The following is a 16,031-nucleotide window of genomic DNA, read 5'->3' on the forward strand; positions in this document are numbered from 1 at the left end:
ACTGCTTTTCTGGCTGATCTTGGGCAAGTCTCTGCACCTCCCTCTGTCTCGATTTAGCCATCTATAAAATGGACGTCATGGTGCTCACCTTTTTCGTACAGTGCTTTGACATCTATGGATGGGAAGTGCTATATAAGAACTAGATATTATTATTTATTGGAGTATATGGAAAGCAGATCCTGTCCCTTCAGCTGAGAGGCCATATAATAGTGAGAACTTTCCAGGGGTATAATGCCCCTGTCCTGCAAACAGTACACACATGCCTAACTTGCCCATGGACTTATGCAGCGAAGTGGAATGTTTGTCTAAATGGTTAAAGTCTTTCAAATTTGTTTTACTGGCTACTTTCTGGTTTAAAACTCAACAAGCCATTGGCATTTTACGGAGTTTACTTCAAGACTCTGAGCTTACACTAGATGAAGAATCAAGGCTGACGAAATCACTCCTAAGGGGACTGGAGCACCTTGGAGAATCTTGGCCTCTGATTCTTGACTAATCAAAACTTGTAGCAGTGGACCTGGGCCTTGAACAAGATTTCAAGAAGAAAAGAAGCAGAAAGAGGAAAACACGCCATGGTGAAGAAAGGACCACCTCGTACGACCATGAAAAGCAAGAAACTGAGTTCAGGGTTGAAATTTTTTATGTTGCTGTAGACACGCTTATCCACACAAATACAAGAAGATCTGAACCTGCTTCAAAAATCAACAGCATGTTTTCATTTATTTGGAACCCAACTATAAATTATGCCAATTCCAATATCACAAAAGCTCAAGAACTATCAAAAGGCTACTTGACAGATTTAATAGAAGAGGAAATTCATCTTTTTAAGAACGAGATATTTGGAAAAGTGACTACAGTTAAATTAAACAAGATTTATGAAAAAGAACTGCAGAGTGTTTTCCCACAGACCTGTGTTGCTCTAAGGATTTTCATCTCCATAGTGACTTCAGTTTCCGAAGGAGAGCACTCAAACAAGTCAGCCCTGATTTAGAAACCGCCTCTGATCCATCATGAGCCAAGTACGCGTACATTGGCCTTAGTGATGCTAACAGTGTGTGATCTTGCAAAGAGCCCAACTTATGATAGCATCAGAAATGTGTTTACGTCAAGAAGAGCAAGAAAGACAAACCTGATGTGACTTGTCTTTTGTGATAATAAATCAGCTTTAAAGTTTTTCAGTAATATTCTACTTAAACTGTTTCACCTCCATGGTAATTTTTTTGGACGATCTGGTAGGGCCTTGGTAACATATCAACTTATAATGGGTTGTTTCAATTTTATGATGACTAATATTTCTCAAAAAATACATAAAAAGGTAAAATAATAAATTAAAAAAAATAAAAAGTGACAAAATAAATAATCAGACATGACAAATTTCAATATATAGCTAGAGGAAGTTAACGCATGTATAATGGCATAAGGCATAAAACCAACTTTGTCTTCATGTAGAACCAAGGTAAGAAAGAAAGCGAGAACAGGCAGAAGAAAGAGATGTAGCGGAAAAGACAGACAAATAATATGCTGATTCTCCAGCTACAAAGGACCTGATCCAAAGCCAGCTGAATTCAAGGGAAAAATTCCCAAGTCAGATCCTCAGATTATGTAAATCTGCACAGCCTATCAATGGGAAAATAGAGGATCTTGCCCCTATTGATTTCAGTGGGCTTGGGATCAAGCTTATAGCAAAATAGGCCTACAGGGATTTTCAAACCTATCATCAGCATCCTTCAGTCTGTAGCACAAACTGTAATAGAGTTAACCATTTATTCCCTGATTACAGAGCTCCTGAAGCACCCATTGATTTCAGTGGGGGCAGCCTGTGCTTTGAACAAGCAGGCACTACTAGTATGTCCTCTGTATAATCTGCACAACATATAGATACACTTAGCTCTCCCATTTCCAGAGTAGGGCAGTCAGGCTTGCCCATTAGGTTTTGCAAAGTGACTTTACAAGGTAAAACACAGAGCAAGAACCAGTTCTTATGTTTCTTTGTGGCCACGGATGATGGTGGGTGGTTGCACATGACGCCTGAGGTGATATTATGCCTGCGGCGTATCGTGTTGAGATACAATTTTTAGGCAAACTCAGTTATTTTCCTCCACAGAAATTACTTTCAAGGTCCACGCTGAGGCGCCAGGGAAAAGAAAGTCCAAACGACGGCAACAGTGTGAGTGGAAGTTCAGCAAGCAGATTCGGGATCAAAGACTTAACCTTCATCCGAGTGTTGGGAAAGGGCAGTTTTGGGAAGGTGAGTTTTTTATTCCTGGCTCTTCGTGAAATAGTAGTGGTGTTGTTTGTTATTTTAATGGCTCCCAAGTACATGAGGTGCTTCCCAAAACAAATAAAATGTAAGATCCCTGTCAGGAGAAACAAGACTGGAAATCAGTGGGGGCTGCATGGGAGCTCAGCATGTGTGAATATCAGGGTGATTATACATATAGTATGCAGAAAGACTATGAGACGGGTTCGGTCACAGAGACCCCCATGGGACTGTCACCTGAAATGCTGAATTTACCTCTGAGCCCGTTTTCCCTGCCAGCTTGAGACTGCAGAACCCTGCCTTGTTGAGCCAGACACGCTAGTCTGCTGCAACCCAGACACAGGGTCTGGTCCACGCCCTCAAAGCTGCAGACTTTAACCAAAAACTGCTCAGCAGGTTACCTAGCTCCAGCACCCAATGGGATCCAAACCCCAAATAAATCTGTTTTACTCTGTATAAAGCTTATACAGGGTAAACTCATAAATCTGCCCTCCATAACACTGATAGAGATATATGCACAGCTGTTTGCTCCCCCAGGTATTAATCACTTAGTCTGGGTATATTAATAAACAAAAGTGGTCTTATTAAGTGGTTTCAAGTAATAACAGACAGAACAAAGTAAGTCATCAAGCAAAATAAAACAAAACACGCAAGTCTAAGCCTAATACATTAAGAAACTGATTACTGGTAAATCTCACCCTCAGAGATGTTCCAATAAGCTTCTTTCACAGACTAGACTCCTTCCTAGTTTGGGCCCAATCCTTTCCCCTGGTACAATCCTTGTTAGTTCCAGCAGGCATCTTAGGTGAAAAGCAGGGGCTTTCTCATGACTGGGGTTCCCTATGTCCTGCTCCACCCCCTTTTTAAAGCTTTGGCACAAGGCAGGAATCCTTTGTCTCTCTAGGTCCCCACCCCTCCTTCTAAATGGAAAAGTACCAGATTTAAGATGGATTCCAGTGGTTTGAGCATTGGCCTGCTAAACCCAGGGTTGTGAGCTCAATCCTTGAAGGGGCCACTTAGGGATCTGGAGCAAAATCAGTATTTGGTCCTGCTAATGAAGGCAGGGGGCTGGACTCAATGACCTTTCGCGGTCCCTTCCAGTTCTATGAGATAGATCATAAGCTTTGTAATTGTACCTTACAAGAGACCTTTTGCATAAAGCATATTCCAGTTACATCATGTTTACACTTATAAGCATATTTGCATAAAACATTATGGAGTGCAATGTCACAGACCAGCTATAGAAGGGAGGAGAGGAGAGGAGAGGAGAGGAGAGGAGGGGAATGTAAAACCAACCACAAATTGAAACGCTGGCTACAACAAGAAGGGAAAAAGAATAATTTCTGCATGCAAGGGAGCATAACTGAAATGGCAAGTATGCTGCAGCATTAATGCTCATCTTGTTCAGCACTTCCTTGGGAAGATGAACTTCTCTTTTAAAGGATGCAAGGTAATAGTGTAGGAGCTCAATGCGGTTCAGAGCTCACTGTCCATCTACCAGCAAAACATGTGTCTAGTTTATGCCTCAAAGCCAATGTGCAAATGGTGCAGTCAAAATTGGTGAATGGGCCAAACGCTGATTGTGCAGGAAGGTGGGATAGAAGGCACGGCTTGGTGTGTGTTATGGTAGAGGATTCCTGCTGGCACTGGGAAGGATGCTACTGACCAGGTCTTGGAGAGATTTGCTGCTCTTATAGCACTGAGCAACCTGTATGCCCACTTCTGCTGGATAGGGCCTGCTCTCGTGGCAGCACGCATGCCAGCTAGCTTTGTCACTAGATGGCCACACTGGTGGCCATACCCATGTCCGCTGACAATGACCTCGTTAGTGGCTGGACTTCACGACTGTGTGCCGTGAAGATATGCTGCCTTCCGTCTCCTGCCAGGTGGTGTGAGAGGCCCCTGTGTCCTCCTGCCATACTTGTGTGGGAGTGAGCAGGGTTTAGCCCATATGGTTCATTCTCTTGCTTTGCTTTAGGTGATGCTTGCCAAAATAAAAGAGACCGACCAGCTGTATGCCGTGAAGGTGCTGAAGAAGGATGTTATTCTCCAGGATGACGATGTGGAATGCACCATGACAGAGAAGCGCATCCTGTCCCTGGCCAGGAGCCACCCATTCCTCACCCAGCTTTTCTACTGCTTTCAGACTCCTGTGAGTATGGTGCAGCTTTCACATTGCTCCCTATGCGCTTGGTAGCATGGAACCTTTCTGAGTGTTCGTCCTCCCCTGCTATAAGCAGAGCTGAGTGGATAGCAAAGCATCTGCGGACAGTTCCCTCACAACCTGCCGTAGTTGCAGTTTCTCCATGCCACTGATGGGGTTGAGGGCAGGGCAAAGGTTCCACCTCTAGCATCAACATCCCCGTTTGCCTGGCAAAATCCTGCCTCGTTCCGAACTGCTTAACAAAATTGCAATGATGGGGAAGACCTGCTGTGCCATCCTTCCTGGCAACAGAGCCTGTGTCAGTGCCAACCCCCAGACATACTCTGAGCCTCCCTTCTCCACACAATCCTCTGAACTGGTCAGTGAGGGATCTCGGACCTAGAGATCCTGGTTAGAGAATTGAATGACACTGCGCTGTCCCCATTACAGCACAACTCTGCAACCTCAAAGAATTAGATTTTGGATTGGGGGAAAACCTGTTGGCTCTTGTTCATCTTCCTAGCTAGTGCGGGATCTGATCAAAAGCTCACTAAAGTCAATGGAAAGAGTCCCATTGACTTGTGGACGTTGGGCCAGCCCCATGTAGTATAGCCATCTTTCAACATGTGGACGTATGTTGGATGAGCTAAACCATCCTTCCTATGGAGATCCAAGTTCCTTAGGTACTAAAGCTCTTTCAAACTGCTACAACTCATTTCTAGCTATTAATAGTCTGTCTTCTCCTGACATCTCATAGAGCCTGCCTTTTCCCTCAGAGGGCCATAGAAGAAATTATCCTTTAATCACCCGTACTTCCCTGCTGCTTGGTGAATCCCTAACAGGGAAGGAGTGCGCTCTGGCAGCAACCTGACTGGTGGTATTTGTGTTCATTTGAGTGGTGCGACAGCCGGCTGGAGAGCTCAGGCACCATGCCTGCTTGGGGTGGAGCCCTGGGAAGCTACTCCCACGTAATGGAGGAGAGATTTTTGTTAGAGTTTATGTATTTCAAAGCAACCTATCCTGAATGGAAACAAGGTTTATATATCAGCCCTGTCACAAGTACAGAGGGGCTTGGATGAATCTCCCTTTGGTTTTCATAGCACAAAGATGCAAGGGCCCAGGTTAATAACCTCACTAATGGATTGCATAGAAATATGATTGGAAAGGTCTGGTAATGTTAGATATTACCAGAGTTCAGATCTACTTTGACAGGACTTTCTGCCAGTAACAGCTACCCTACTTTGCTGTGACTTTATTTAATTAAAATGTTTCCCGGGAGAATCCCCCGAATTGAGAGAGATTGGTTTGTTATCAGGATTGTCCTGATAGCAGTGGTAAACATCTGTGCACCTGTAATAAATTAAAACAAAATAATAAAGACGCTAAAAAATTAATAGATTTCAAATTAACATGGGTAATTTTGATTTGTAGTGCTTGGGCCAAATTCTGTCCTCAGCCATGCCAGCTGTAACCCACAATAACAGGATTTATGTTAGTTTCTTAGAGCACAATTGGGTCCTTTTACTACAACAGAGAGACATGTGTTGACTGGGGTGACATTCACTCAGGTGCAGACAACATTTAAATGCTCAAAACAGGGCTTAGTGGGGCTAAAGTGATGTAAAGTCTTTATGTTCACTCTCTGCACAGGGGTGAATCTCCTCCTGTATTCATTTCTGTTCTTTCCATGAAGTTACATTAATAAAGCTTAATTGCTTTAAGTTTTTAAAATGACATTGTCATTCATTAGTCATAGAAATTTTCAAAACGTGGGCCGTACATTACAATTGATAAGGTGCCAGGCCTCTCATTAGAAATCTTAAAATAACTACCCATTTTGAGGGCTTATCATATTTTAAAGGAAATGAAGAGCCTGATCCTGAGAAGTGCTGAGCTCCCACATCTCCTCTGGGGTGCCCATTTGACATTTCCCTGCAGGGCTATTTAACATCTGGAATAAACATAGGGGCCGACCCCAGTGAGAGGTGGGGATGCTCAACAGCTCCCTTTCAAAGATCCAAAGCAAGTTTTTTTTAAATCCATTCCTCATCACAGAGTTGCATCGTTTGAAAATTACAGCGATGAGCATCAGAAGCATAAATTGTAGCATAAATGTACGTGAGGCTGTGCCAGCAGTAGTGCTTTCTGGGGTGATGGAGACTTTACTGTAGAAAAGTGTCTGAAGTACCCTGAAGCTTTGAGGGTGGATGGGCAAGAGAAGCGTTGGGGATGTTGATGGACGCAGACTCCATTTGATCATCTAGACCCCTATATAATATTTGGGTGCAGTGAAACAAACTGTACTGCCCCAAGTTAGGAGCAAAGCATAGACAACTGCTTTGCTGCCGATTAGAGAGGCAGTTCATTTCTTGATAAGAACCCCTGCGTCTACTGTAGACAATTTTCTGTCTTTCTGGTCTGTTTCAGTACAGCGCCTAGCACAGTGGGGTCATGATCCATGACTAGGGAGCCCAGGCGCAACCACAATACAAATAAGAAATAATAGTAATAATCCTGAAAAGGCCCAGCTCTGTTATCAATCTTAGAATCGACTGACCCCAAGGCAATCTACTTGCTGTTTTAAAAATGAAATATTTTTTCCACTAGGTGGCAGGAGCTGCCAGTGTACCTTTAGCCACAATGGGTCACATGTTTTTGAAGTCTAAAGAAGAAATGTTAATAACACAACAGACTGGCTGAGGACACCCATCCATGCTGCTCCTTGCTTACCCTTTATCTTGTAACTCCCACAAACTGTTGGGGAGGATGAAGGACTTTTTTTTTTTTTACCTTATTCCCTAAATTCCTTTCATCCAGGAAAATAAAATGCCATGCTCTTCCTTTAATCGGATGATTTTTAACCACGTTGAAACTGGGCCTGAGTGGATGGATGTCTGCTCTTTGAAGTCTACTCTTCCAACTGGTATTTTTAATGCTGTGCACAGTTTTTATAATCACACATCTTTACATGAGGGGTGATTTCTGCTTAGCCTAATGCAATTATCTCTTTCTATACAGTTTTTGAGCCATCCTACCGAATGGCATACAGGATTATACCCCTGTAATGGTATCCTGTACAGTATGCTAACTGGTCCTATAGCCGATCTGGGCTTCTCTTAGGGAACCATATGTATTAGTTCCTTATTGTCAATGATCACTAAAGAATATTCTTATTTCTGTATTTATTTCCATGATGTCCACGTCATCAAATACCACAGTAACGAGCGCAGTATAAATACCTTCCTAGCCTGAGTGAGAGAGATGATAAGGATTTAGACAGGAATTTAGAACAACGGGGTGTGTTTTCCCTGGAATGTATTAATCACATATGTTTGCACTATACACAACCCATTTTCTTGGGGCTGAGGAAGCATTATTTCTGTGAGGATGGTTGATTTTAAATTCTTTGTCCCAACACCCGTGAAAGTGACTGGAGTGATCAGTTTCCCATGCAAATGGTGTCAAATGGCACCCAAGTTAATGCCGCTAGATTTTGCTCCTACTGCCCTCATCCCTTTCTCCTAGCGAGCACAGGATACTTTCAGAGTACTCTCTCGTCCTGGGATGCTATTTCAGGCACTGTCCTTGTTAGCAGGACAGCAAATCCGGTCATCCTGTGGCTTTATTTTCCCTGTCCTTATGCTGCCAATTGCTGAAGCAAGGAGCCTTGAATGTGTCATTCAAAAAACAGTGAGACCTGAGTTCTTGGCATTGGGACATGCTTTTCTGTAATGAACACCTTTTCAAATGATAGCCAACAAACAGAGATACTCTTGAAGTCAAGAGAATCCAGGAATTCCAGGAGTGCTAATCGCTGAATAGTACCATCTTGCAAAGCCAGGAGGCTTTGTAAGGTGTACACACATCTGTCCCTTTAAAAGATGCTAGCTGATGTCATGCCACTAAAATGACTGAACAGACTGGGAAAGTTACTCATTTGCCTCTAATGCCTCCCATGGTATTCAGCTTGTGTTGTCTAGAATGAACATGACCATTATGTCACAAATCTCCCACACGTTTAACAGATGGGCCTGTCCTCAGCTGCTGTGACTTTTAAAAATTTAATATAGGAAGAGATCAGGCTAAACTTGAGCCTGTGCATATGTTACGTAAGGGATCTAGCTGTGATTACTTTTTAAGGGGACACCTTCAGTTTTGTTTTCTCCAGGATTACATAACATATGGGGCGAACACTGAGGCTGTCTTTGTAATCTAGCAGCTACTCGGAAATCAGAGGTTGCACACGCTACAGCAGTGACAATCACTGGGGCAGAGCCCTGAGTAGCAGAGATGAGGAACTCCAGAATGCCACAGTTAGCTCTCCCTCAGCCAGAGGAAAAAACGACATAGGCCATGGAGGGTGCTAGTGGGAAAGTAAATCAGAAAGGGGGGGGGGGAAGTTGGAGGTTCTGCCTGAAAAGGGTTCATAGGAGCCCCTTTAGGGTTTTAGGGCTAAAGCTACAGCTATTGTGATGACTTTGATCCACTCCTGGTGTTGTAAACATCCATCCTTTTCTCTCTAGTGTTGTGAAATAATTGGTAGATTTGAGTAATTTACAGATACCTAAAGTGCAGATGTACTTGTTGGAGCCTTTCTTCTTGCTGACTAGATCTTTTTTTTTCTCCTCTGTGGCAGCAGCGGGCAAAGAGTCTGCTACCCAAGAGGCAGCTATGTTAGAAGACTGCCAGGTGTGGGTGTTCACTGGGCAGGACAGATGAGGGGAGGGGAAAGGAAAATAGGTAGAAGAGCATTTGCCTTCTGTGGCATGGCCCGAAAATGGTCAGGGATCACGGCTTTAGCATGTGACAGAGGCTGATTACCTGGATGGAGCAGGGTAATCAGAAATGTGTAAGGGGGTGGAGGGTGAGCAGACAGCATGGGTGGAGGGAGGGAGGTGCAGGGGCTGGAGGCTTAGAAAGTCTCCTAGCTCACATCTGCCTAAAATGGCTGTGGTAATGGGGCACCTGTAACAGAAGCTATCATGGCACTATAGCAGAAATAATAATACATTGTAAATACAGATACTTACATGCTGAAATTCCCTCCAGAGGATCTGCCTCTTGGACCCCAGCCTGGGTTTCTGGCTGGGACTTGGGCTCCGTTGTTGCCGGGCAGGAAATGGGTTGGCTTTCTACCTGGCTGGCATCAGAGCCTGGCTCTCAGGGGACAACTCCACTGGCCTCTTCATGCTCATTCTCCAATGAGTGTTGCTGGTTGTCTTTGGGAGGGATGGAGAAGAGTGGTCAGAAGGTTCCACAACCTTTCTGGGTTGGGTGGTTATGTATTTATGCAAAATCCTGTCCAGTTCCTCAGAAAATGGGTAGGTTACAAGTCCCTTGCCAAATTATTTCTGGTCATCCCTGGTTTTAATATAGGTCCTATTGAGCTCCTTGTTCTTTATCTGGCTCTGCTCGACAGCAACGTTGTGTCTAACTCAATTTGCAGCAAATGTAGTCCATTTTGGAAGAGGACTCCAGAATTCATGATAAATGCAGAGTTTGTGTGCTGTGATGGATTGCATTGTGTGTATGCAAGCATTTTCAAACTGGATTAATTTGACTTAATCTGGTTTAAACCCCATGTGTAGACAAGCCCTCTGCCACAACATTTGGTTTTGGCTGAGAGTAATGTTTCTAGCACAGCATGTTCTAGAGGTTCAGTAATGCTTGGCATTCCTTGGACATAAGTAGAGGCCAGAAAGGGAAGCATCGTTAGGGGCCTGCTACAAAGCCCTTTGAAGTCAGACTGTAGCTGAGGTACTCAAGGGTAGGATGGATAGGTTACTGCCTTCCTTCCAGGTGTGGAATAGTATCTTCTGAGGCCATCAAAAAAGTACTAAATAAGTAAATGGAGGATAGGTCCATCAATGGCTATTAGCCAGGATGGGCAGGGATGGTGTCCCTAGCCTCTGTTTGCCAGAAGCTGGGAACGGGCGACAGGGGATGGATCACTTGATGATTACCTGTTCTGTTCATTCCCTCTGGAACTCCTGGCATTGGCCACTGCCGGAAGATAGGATACTGGGCTAGATGGACCTTTGGTCTGACCCAGTATGGCTGTTCTTACGTTTTTATGTTAATCACCAACACTAGAGCGTAGATTAGTTTACAGGATACTCCATGAGTGCAATTCCTGTCGGCAGAGCGAATTGCCTCCAATCCATGGACTATTACAGGAAAAATCAATCTGATCCTGCATGTCTTGAGTTAAATTGGTGACATGTAAAATATGACCCTCTCCATACAGAAATTAATATGATGTTAGCTGCATCCATGCTTTAAATACCACTGCTATTAGCTGGGTTGACTTTCCTGACCTGTGTGGACAGGGAATTTTAAGCCATTCTGTAGGCCTCCATCTGCAATGGTTTATTATTGCAATGGGGGGAGGGATAGCTCAGTGGTTTGAGCATTGGCCTGCTAAACCCAGGGTTGTGAGTTCAATCCTTGAGGGGGCCACTTGGGAATCTGGGGCAAAATCAGTACTTGGTCCTGCTAGTGAAGGCAGGGGGCTGGACTCGATGACCTTTCAAGGTCCCTTCCAGTTCTAGGAGATGGGATATCTCCATTACATGTTTGAGCATTTAGTCAAATACAAGCTATTATGTTTCAACCAGGGGTAACTGGATGATGTTTGGTCTGTATCATGCAGGAAGTCAGACTAGATCAAGGTAGCAGCCGTGTTAGTCTGTATCCTCAAAAAGAACAGGAGTACTTGTGGCACCTTAGAGACTAACAAATTTATTAGAGCATAAGCTTTCGGAAGTGGGTTGTAGCCCACGAAAGCTTATGCTCTAATAAATTTGTTAGTCTCTAAGGTGCCACAAGTACTCCTGTTCTTTTTGAGACTAGATCAGGGGTTCTCAAATTTCATTGCACTGCAACCTCCTTCTGACAACAAAAATTACTACACAATCCCAGGTGGGCTCAGGCTTCACTCCACCCTCCTGGGATTGTGTAGTAATTTTTGTTGTCAGAAGGAGGTTGCAGTGCAATGAAATTTGAGAACCCCTGATCTAGTCTCAAAAAGAACAGGAGTACTTGTGGCACCTTAGAGACTAACAAATTTATTAGAGCATAAGCTTTCGTGGGCTACAACCCACTTCCGAAAGCTTATGCTCTAATAAATTTGTTAGTCTCTAAGGTGCCACAAGTACTCCTGTTCTTTTTGAGACTAGATCAGGGGTTCTCAAATTTCATTGCACTGCAACCTCCTTCTGACAACAAAAATTACTACACAATCCCAGGAGGGTGGAGTGAAGCCTGAGCCCACCTGTAAATCCCCCCCCCCCCTCCACTCCAGGTGGAGGGGGCCAAAACCAAACCCCCACTGCCCCTTTGGGGGGGAGATCAAAGCTGAAGCCCTGTCACCTGAGCCCTCGGACTTCGGCCCCGGGCAGTGAGGCTCAAGCTTTGGCCCTGGGCCCCAACAAGCCTAAGCCTGCCCTGGCAACCCCATTCAAACAGGGTCACGGCCCACTTTGAGATCTCGACCCGCAGTTCGAAAACCACTGGACTACATGATCGAATGGTCCCTTCTGCCCTGTGAATCTGTGAATCTGTGGCGTAGAAGGGATTGAAACTGAACCCATTTACTAACAGCCTGTGTGGCTGGGGGCCAGCTGGTGGAATTAGTGCTATCGTAACTTGGCCAAGAACCAGCCAGCTGAGACTCAGCCTCGCTGAGGCAGGGGTAATGCTTTTTTGGCTGAGGGGGCAACCTGCGCTGTCTTCTAGGTGACGTTTAAGATGCCGGCAGAGACCTGACCAATCAAGCCCTAAGGCCAACACTTTCAAAATGACTGTTGGGTGTCTTCATTTTTGGATCCCCCCCTGGAAAGATCTCGAGCCTAGTTTCCAGAGGTGTTGAGCACCCACAACTCCATCTGAAGCCAGTGGGAGCTGCAGGCACTCCGCATCTCTGAAAATTGGTCCAGAGTTGTCTCAAGTTACATGCCCACAAACTGAGGCACCCAAATCCGGTGGCTGCAAGCGGTGTGGTCTCGGTTATCCTTGGAGAGCCCTCTCTCCTCGTGCGATCCTATGGCAGCTGAAGTAGCTGAGATGCATACACTCACAGGTCCCTGGCTTGAATGGGAGCAGTTGGTGGCTGGACATATTCAGTCAAGTGTCCTTGATTCTTAAATTTATTCCCCTTCTAGAGCCAAAAGGACCTGACTCTTTGACGTGCCAGACATGCTGCCAGAGCTACATAACTTCCCACACTCCTCACAAGAGGACATATGTAGCAGGAGAAGAATATTTTGTTTACAGTGGGTGGAAGTATTTACTTTATGGATAAGGACTCAGGGGATTTTTTTTTTATGTGCTTTTATTGTTTAATTCCATGTTTAGACCCCTAGATTTTGGGATTTGTCTTTTTAACGAAATAGAAATGAATAAATAAGCAGCAATAAAAATCATCCCTTTGTGTGCATTCTGGGTAGAATTTCGTGATCATGTGATGAGTTCACCATGGACCCTTTGTGTCATTTAAGATGTACTTGGACTGATGGGAGTGGGAGGAGTAACATATAGTTTGCAGGAGGTATGTGTCACAGGGTAAGCGGCCCTTGAAGAGGAGTTGGGCCCAACCTCACCTGTGACTGATCAGCTGCCTCCTAGCTGAGATTGATCAAGTGATTATAAAAGCCAGCAAGTGGTTCCATTGAAAAGGAATGCTGCAGGAGGAGGGTGGGTTCCTGTTGCTGGCCCCAGGAGCAGGGGGAGGGAGAAGCAGGGGAAAAGTCTTTTCAGCCTGCTTTGGTCAAGAGAATAGCTTTGGTTAACTTTTGTATTGAAGAATAAAACAGTGCCCCAAAGGAAAGGCCTAAACAGACTTTTGGGCATGGTGTTAGCCCTTCCTGGGCTGGGGCGACCGGCCAGGAGCCCTCCGGTACCTCAAAGGATGCAGTGTTCTGGAGAGATGAATGAGATTGACTTGAAACTTCAGAAAATTGCTGCAGCAGACGAGGTTTCCACTACACGGAAGGGGTTAAGAAAATACACAGACATTGTGATTTCGCTGGGTGCGTTCTCATGCGCTGGCGAAGTGTTGACTGATTCTCAGAGGTGCACCCATTGACTTTAACTGGAGTTGTTGATGCTCAGCACTTCTGAAAAATCAGGCTTAGTGTTACTTATGCGCGCGCACACACACACACACACACTCTTACCTTTACTCAGAGAGACGCTGGAGAAATGTTATAGGAAGCTGGAAAGAACCAGTTTAATTGTCTGTGCCTCAAGGGAGCTTCCTTACGTAATGTTCAGTTGTTTTAGGAGTGTGGTGAATGGAAGTTGGTCTTGTGCCTGCTATCAGCCGTGTAAAATAACAAATGATGACTCAACAGTTCCTGGAGCTGGGACTGTGACGTCAGTAATTCATTGTTGTAAGAGCGGGCCCAGAGTGAGAAACCGATGTGTTTCTCAGAAATGTACTCACTAAATATAAGCCAGGCAAACCCCTAGATTAAATTCTTCTAACGACAGGAAGTCTGTGCCCTCTCAAAGGACAGTCACTATGCATGATTTTGGAGAAATAAATGCAACGTTACTCTGTCATTTCTGAAATGTGTTGGTTTTTCATTATGCCTTCATTAGCTAAATAAAGATAACAAAAACAAAACAAAACAAAATCCCAGCAGTTCACTGCCTTTAGGTTTACAGCAGCTCCTTTCTGGTTGTGCTGTACCAATACCCCGAAGGCTATATAATACTATTTGTGGCATGCTGCAATTTGATTTCTCCTAGGCATAAATTGTTGCTGATAGCAGCATGGATTTATGGACTGATTGAAGGCTTAAGCATGCAAATAAAATGTCCAGTGAAATTGCAACAAAATCAGTTTGCAATTAACTGTTAATTGCTGGATTTTCGTAGTCCCGGTCAGTGCCCACAAGATTTCCAAATGGCTAGCTAAACTGTGTGCCACTGGCTATCATCAGTTTGACTGTATTTAAGAGCCATAGCTAATGTATATGAACAATTCCTATGACAAAGTTAGGAGTGGATGTAATGGCTTATCTCCATTAATTATTCTGACTTGAAAGCAAAGGCCTTGAAGGTCAGTATAACTCCATTGCAGTCAGCTGGGAATCTGAGGCAAAAATTAAATCTACTTCAGAACACTTTTCAAAGATTGTATTAGTGACTTCTCTCTTCATTTCCCCCCTCCACTGCTGCTGCTAATCCCTTCTTACTCTGGACTACTGCCGAGTACTATCCATTCTATCAGTTTATCCTCTGTAATTGTGTAAACCTCTTAGTTTAGAATGCCAAAGCTCATTAGGATTCAGGGCTGGTTTAGTGGGTGTGGTGGGGGAGAGGATCAGTCACATTATTGCCTCAAATAACATATTCAGAAAAAAAAAATTGTGAAGTTTGTCAAATCATTTGGCCTGTTCCTGTTCCATGCTCTAGTGCATCTGGACTCTGTTGTAGTTAGAGCACTGCAATGCTGGTGAAGTTTGACCTGTGTTTTTTATCAGCATGGTATTTAGAAAACAGTTGTTGATTTCCAAGCTTCCAGCCAAGACTTAAAGTGAGTAGGGTTGTGTGAGGTTGCAGAGCCATGCAAAAAAATAAATAAATAAATCAGGAGTTTTGAGGAGCCCTGAGGCAAACCGACTGCCCTTGAAGTGGCATTATAATAATACTTTTACCAGCTGTCCAACCCATACACTTATTTACTACTTATTTATTTATGAACTAATAAAATTCCATTAGAGAAGAAGACCTGACCCCCTGCATGGAGGCAGCTTTTATGCATTGGTTTCCACTGTGCAGAGAGTAAATTGCTGAGTATTGTTGTAAAGCACTTTCAACGAGAGAACAGAGAGTGAAAATGTCCCCTGCTCTCTAGTGGAGTCTTCTGACTTTGATGGGTTTCAGATTGGGCCCTAAATCTGCCTGCCAATGAATCACATGCGCCAGCCATATATGTGGAGATTAAATGCTTACACAGTATGGAATTCCACATTCAAGTGGAATCTCTGAACATGCTGGATAACCATATACTAGTTTTCAGTCTCCTCCAAATGCTCCCTTATGTGGACACTACAAACTTTAAAGTCTTTGGACAAAAAGAATAAAATTACTTGTAGTTAAATTTTGTTAAACGAGTAATTAAGGATCGGATCCTGTGAAGGCATCCACAGGAGTCAGTAGATATAAGGATCTGCCTGCATGGATCTGTTTGCAGGACTGAGGCCTATGTCAAGTTCAGGGTGAAATTCTATGCTCTGCAGCCTAAAGGGAGAGGGGTCTAATGTGGCTTTAAGCCACCTTTGCACCCTTTCAATCTTGGGCTGCTCTAAGGGTAGGAGAGGCCCCAGTGTAATTTATACTGATCTGGAGGCCTATCTAAGTAGGGCAGCCTCCTTGGGGCAGCTCTGTGGGCCCTATCATGTCTCAGAATCTCTACAGCACGCTTTGAGCATCCCTGCTCTGACACGCTCCTGGTACGCCCCCTACACAAGGGATTGTGAGGGCTCTTTCCTCCGAGCCTGCCTTACTGCTCTCTTAGTCCATTCCTGCATTAGGGGAATTGTTTCCTGTCCTGAACTGGCATTTTTACGGCCCATTTATGCCACTCCAGCCCTTTGACTCAACATAAAGGGGTCCGAG

At 44.3% G+C, this 16,031-nt stretch overlaps 1 protein-coding gene and 1 long non-coding RNA gene across 2 annotated transcripts in view; one reads left to right on the forward strand and one right to left on the reverse strand.

Annotated features, from left to right (window-relative positions):
- Positions 1 to 16,031, forward strand: part of PRKCH (protein kinase C eta) — a 157,227-nt gene that overhangs the window by 75,812 nt on the left and 65,384 nt on the right. Inside the window, exons 8-9 of the mRNA XM_034769164.1 lie at positions 2,105 to 2,248; positions 4,239 to 4,412. Of these exons, the coding sequence (XP_034625055.1) occupies positions 2,105 to 2,248; positions 4,239 to 4,412 (318 nt within the window). The remainder of the gene's footprint in view (positions 1 to 2,104; positions 2,249 to 4,238; positions 4,413 to 16,031) is intronic.
- Positions 2,226 to 13,843, reverse strand: LOC117876783. Its single transcript, XR_004645544.1, has 3 exons — positions 13,580 to 13,843; positions 9,434 to 9,622; positions 2,226 to 2,357 (listed from the first exon to the last, which is right to left on the reverse strand). It is a non-coding gene; the product is annotated as an uncharacterized LOC117876783 (long non-coding RNA).

The sequence above is a fragment of the Trachemys scripta genome, chromosome 4 (genome assembly GCF_013100865.1).
Source record: "Trachemys scripta elegans isolate TJP31775 chromosome 4, CAS_Tse_1.0, whole genome shotgun sequence".
NCBI classification, from domain to species: domain Eukaryota; kingdom Metazoa; phylum Chordata; order Testudines; family Emydidae; genus Trachemys; species Trachemys scripta.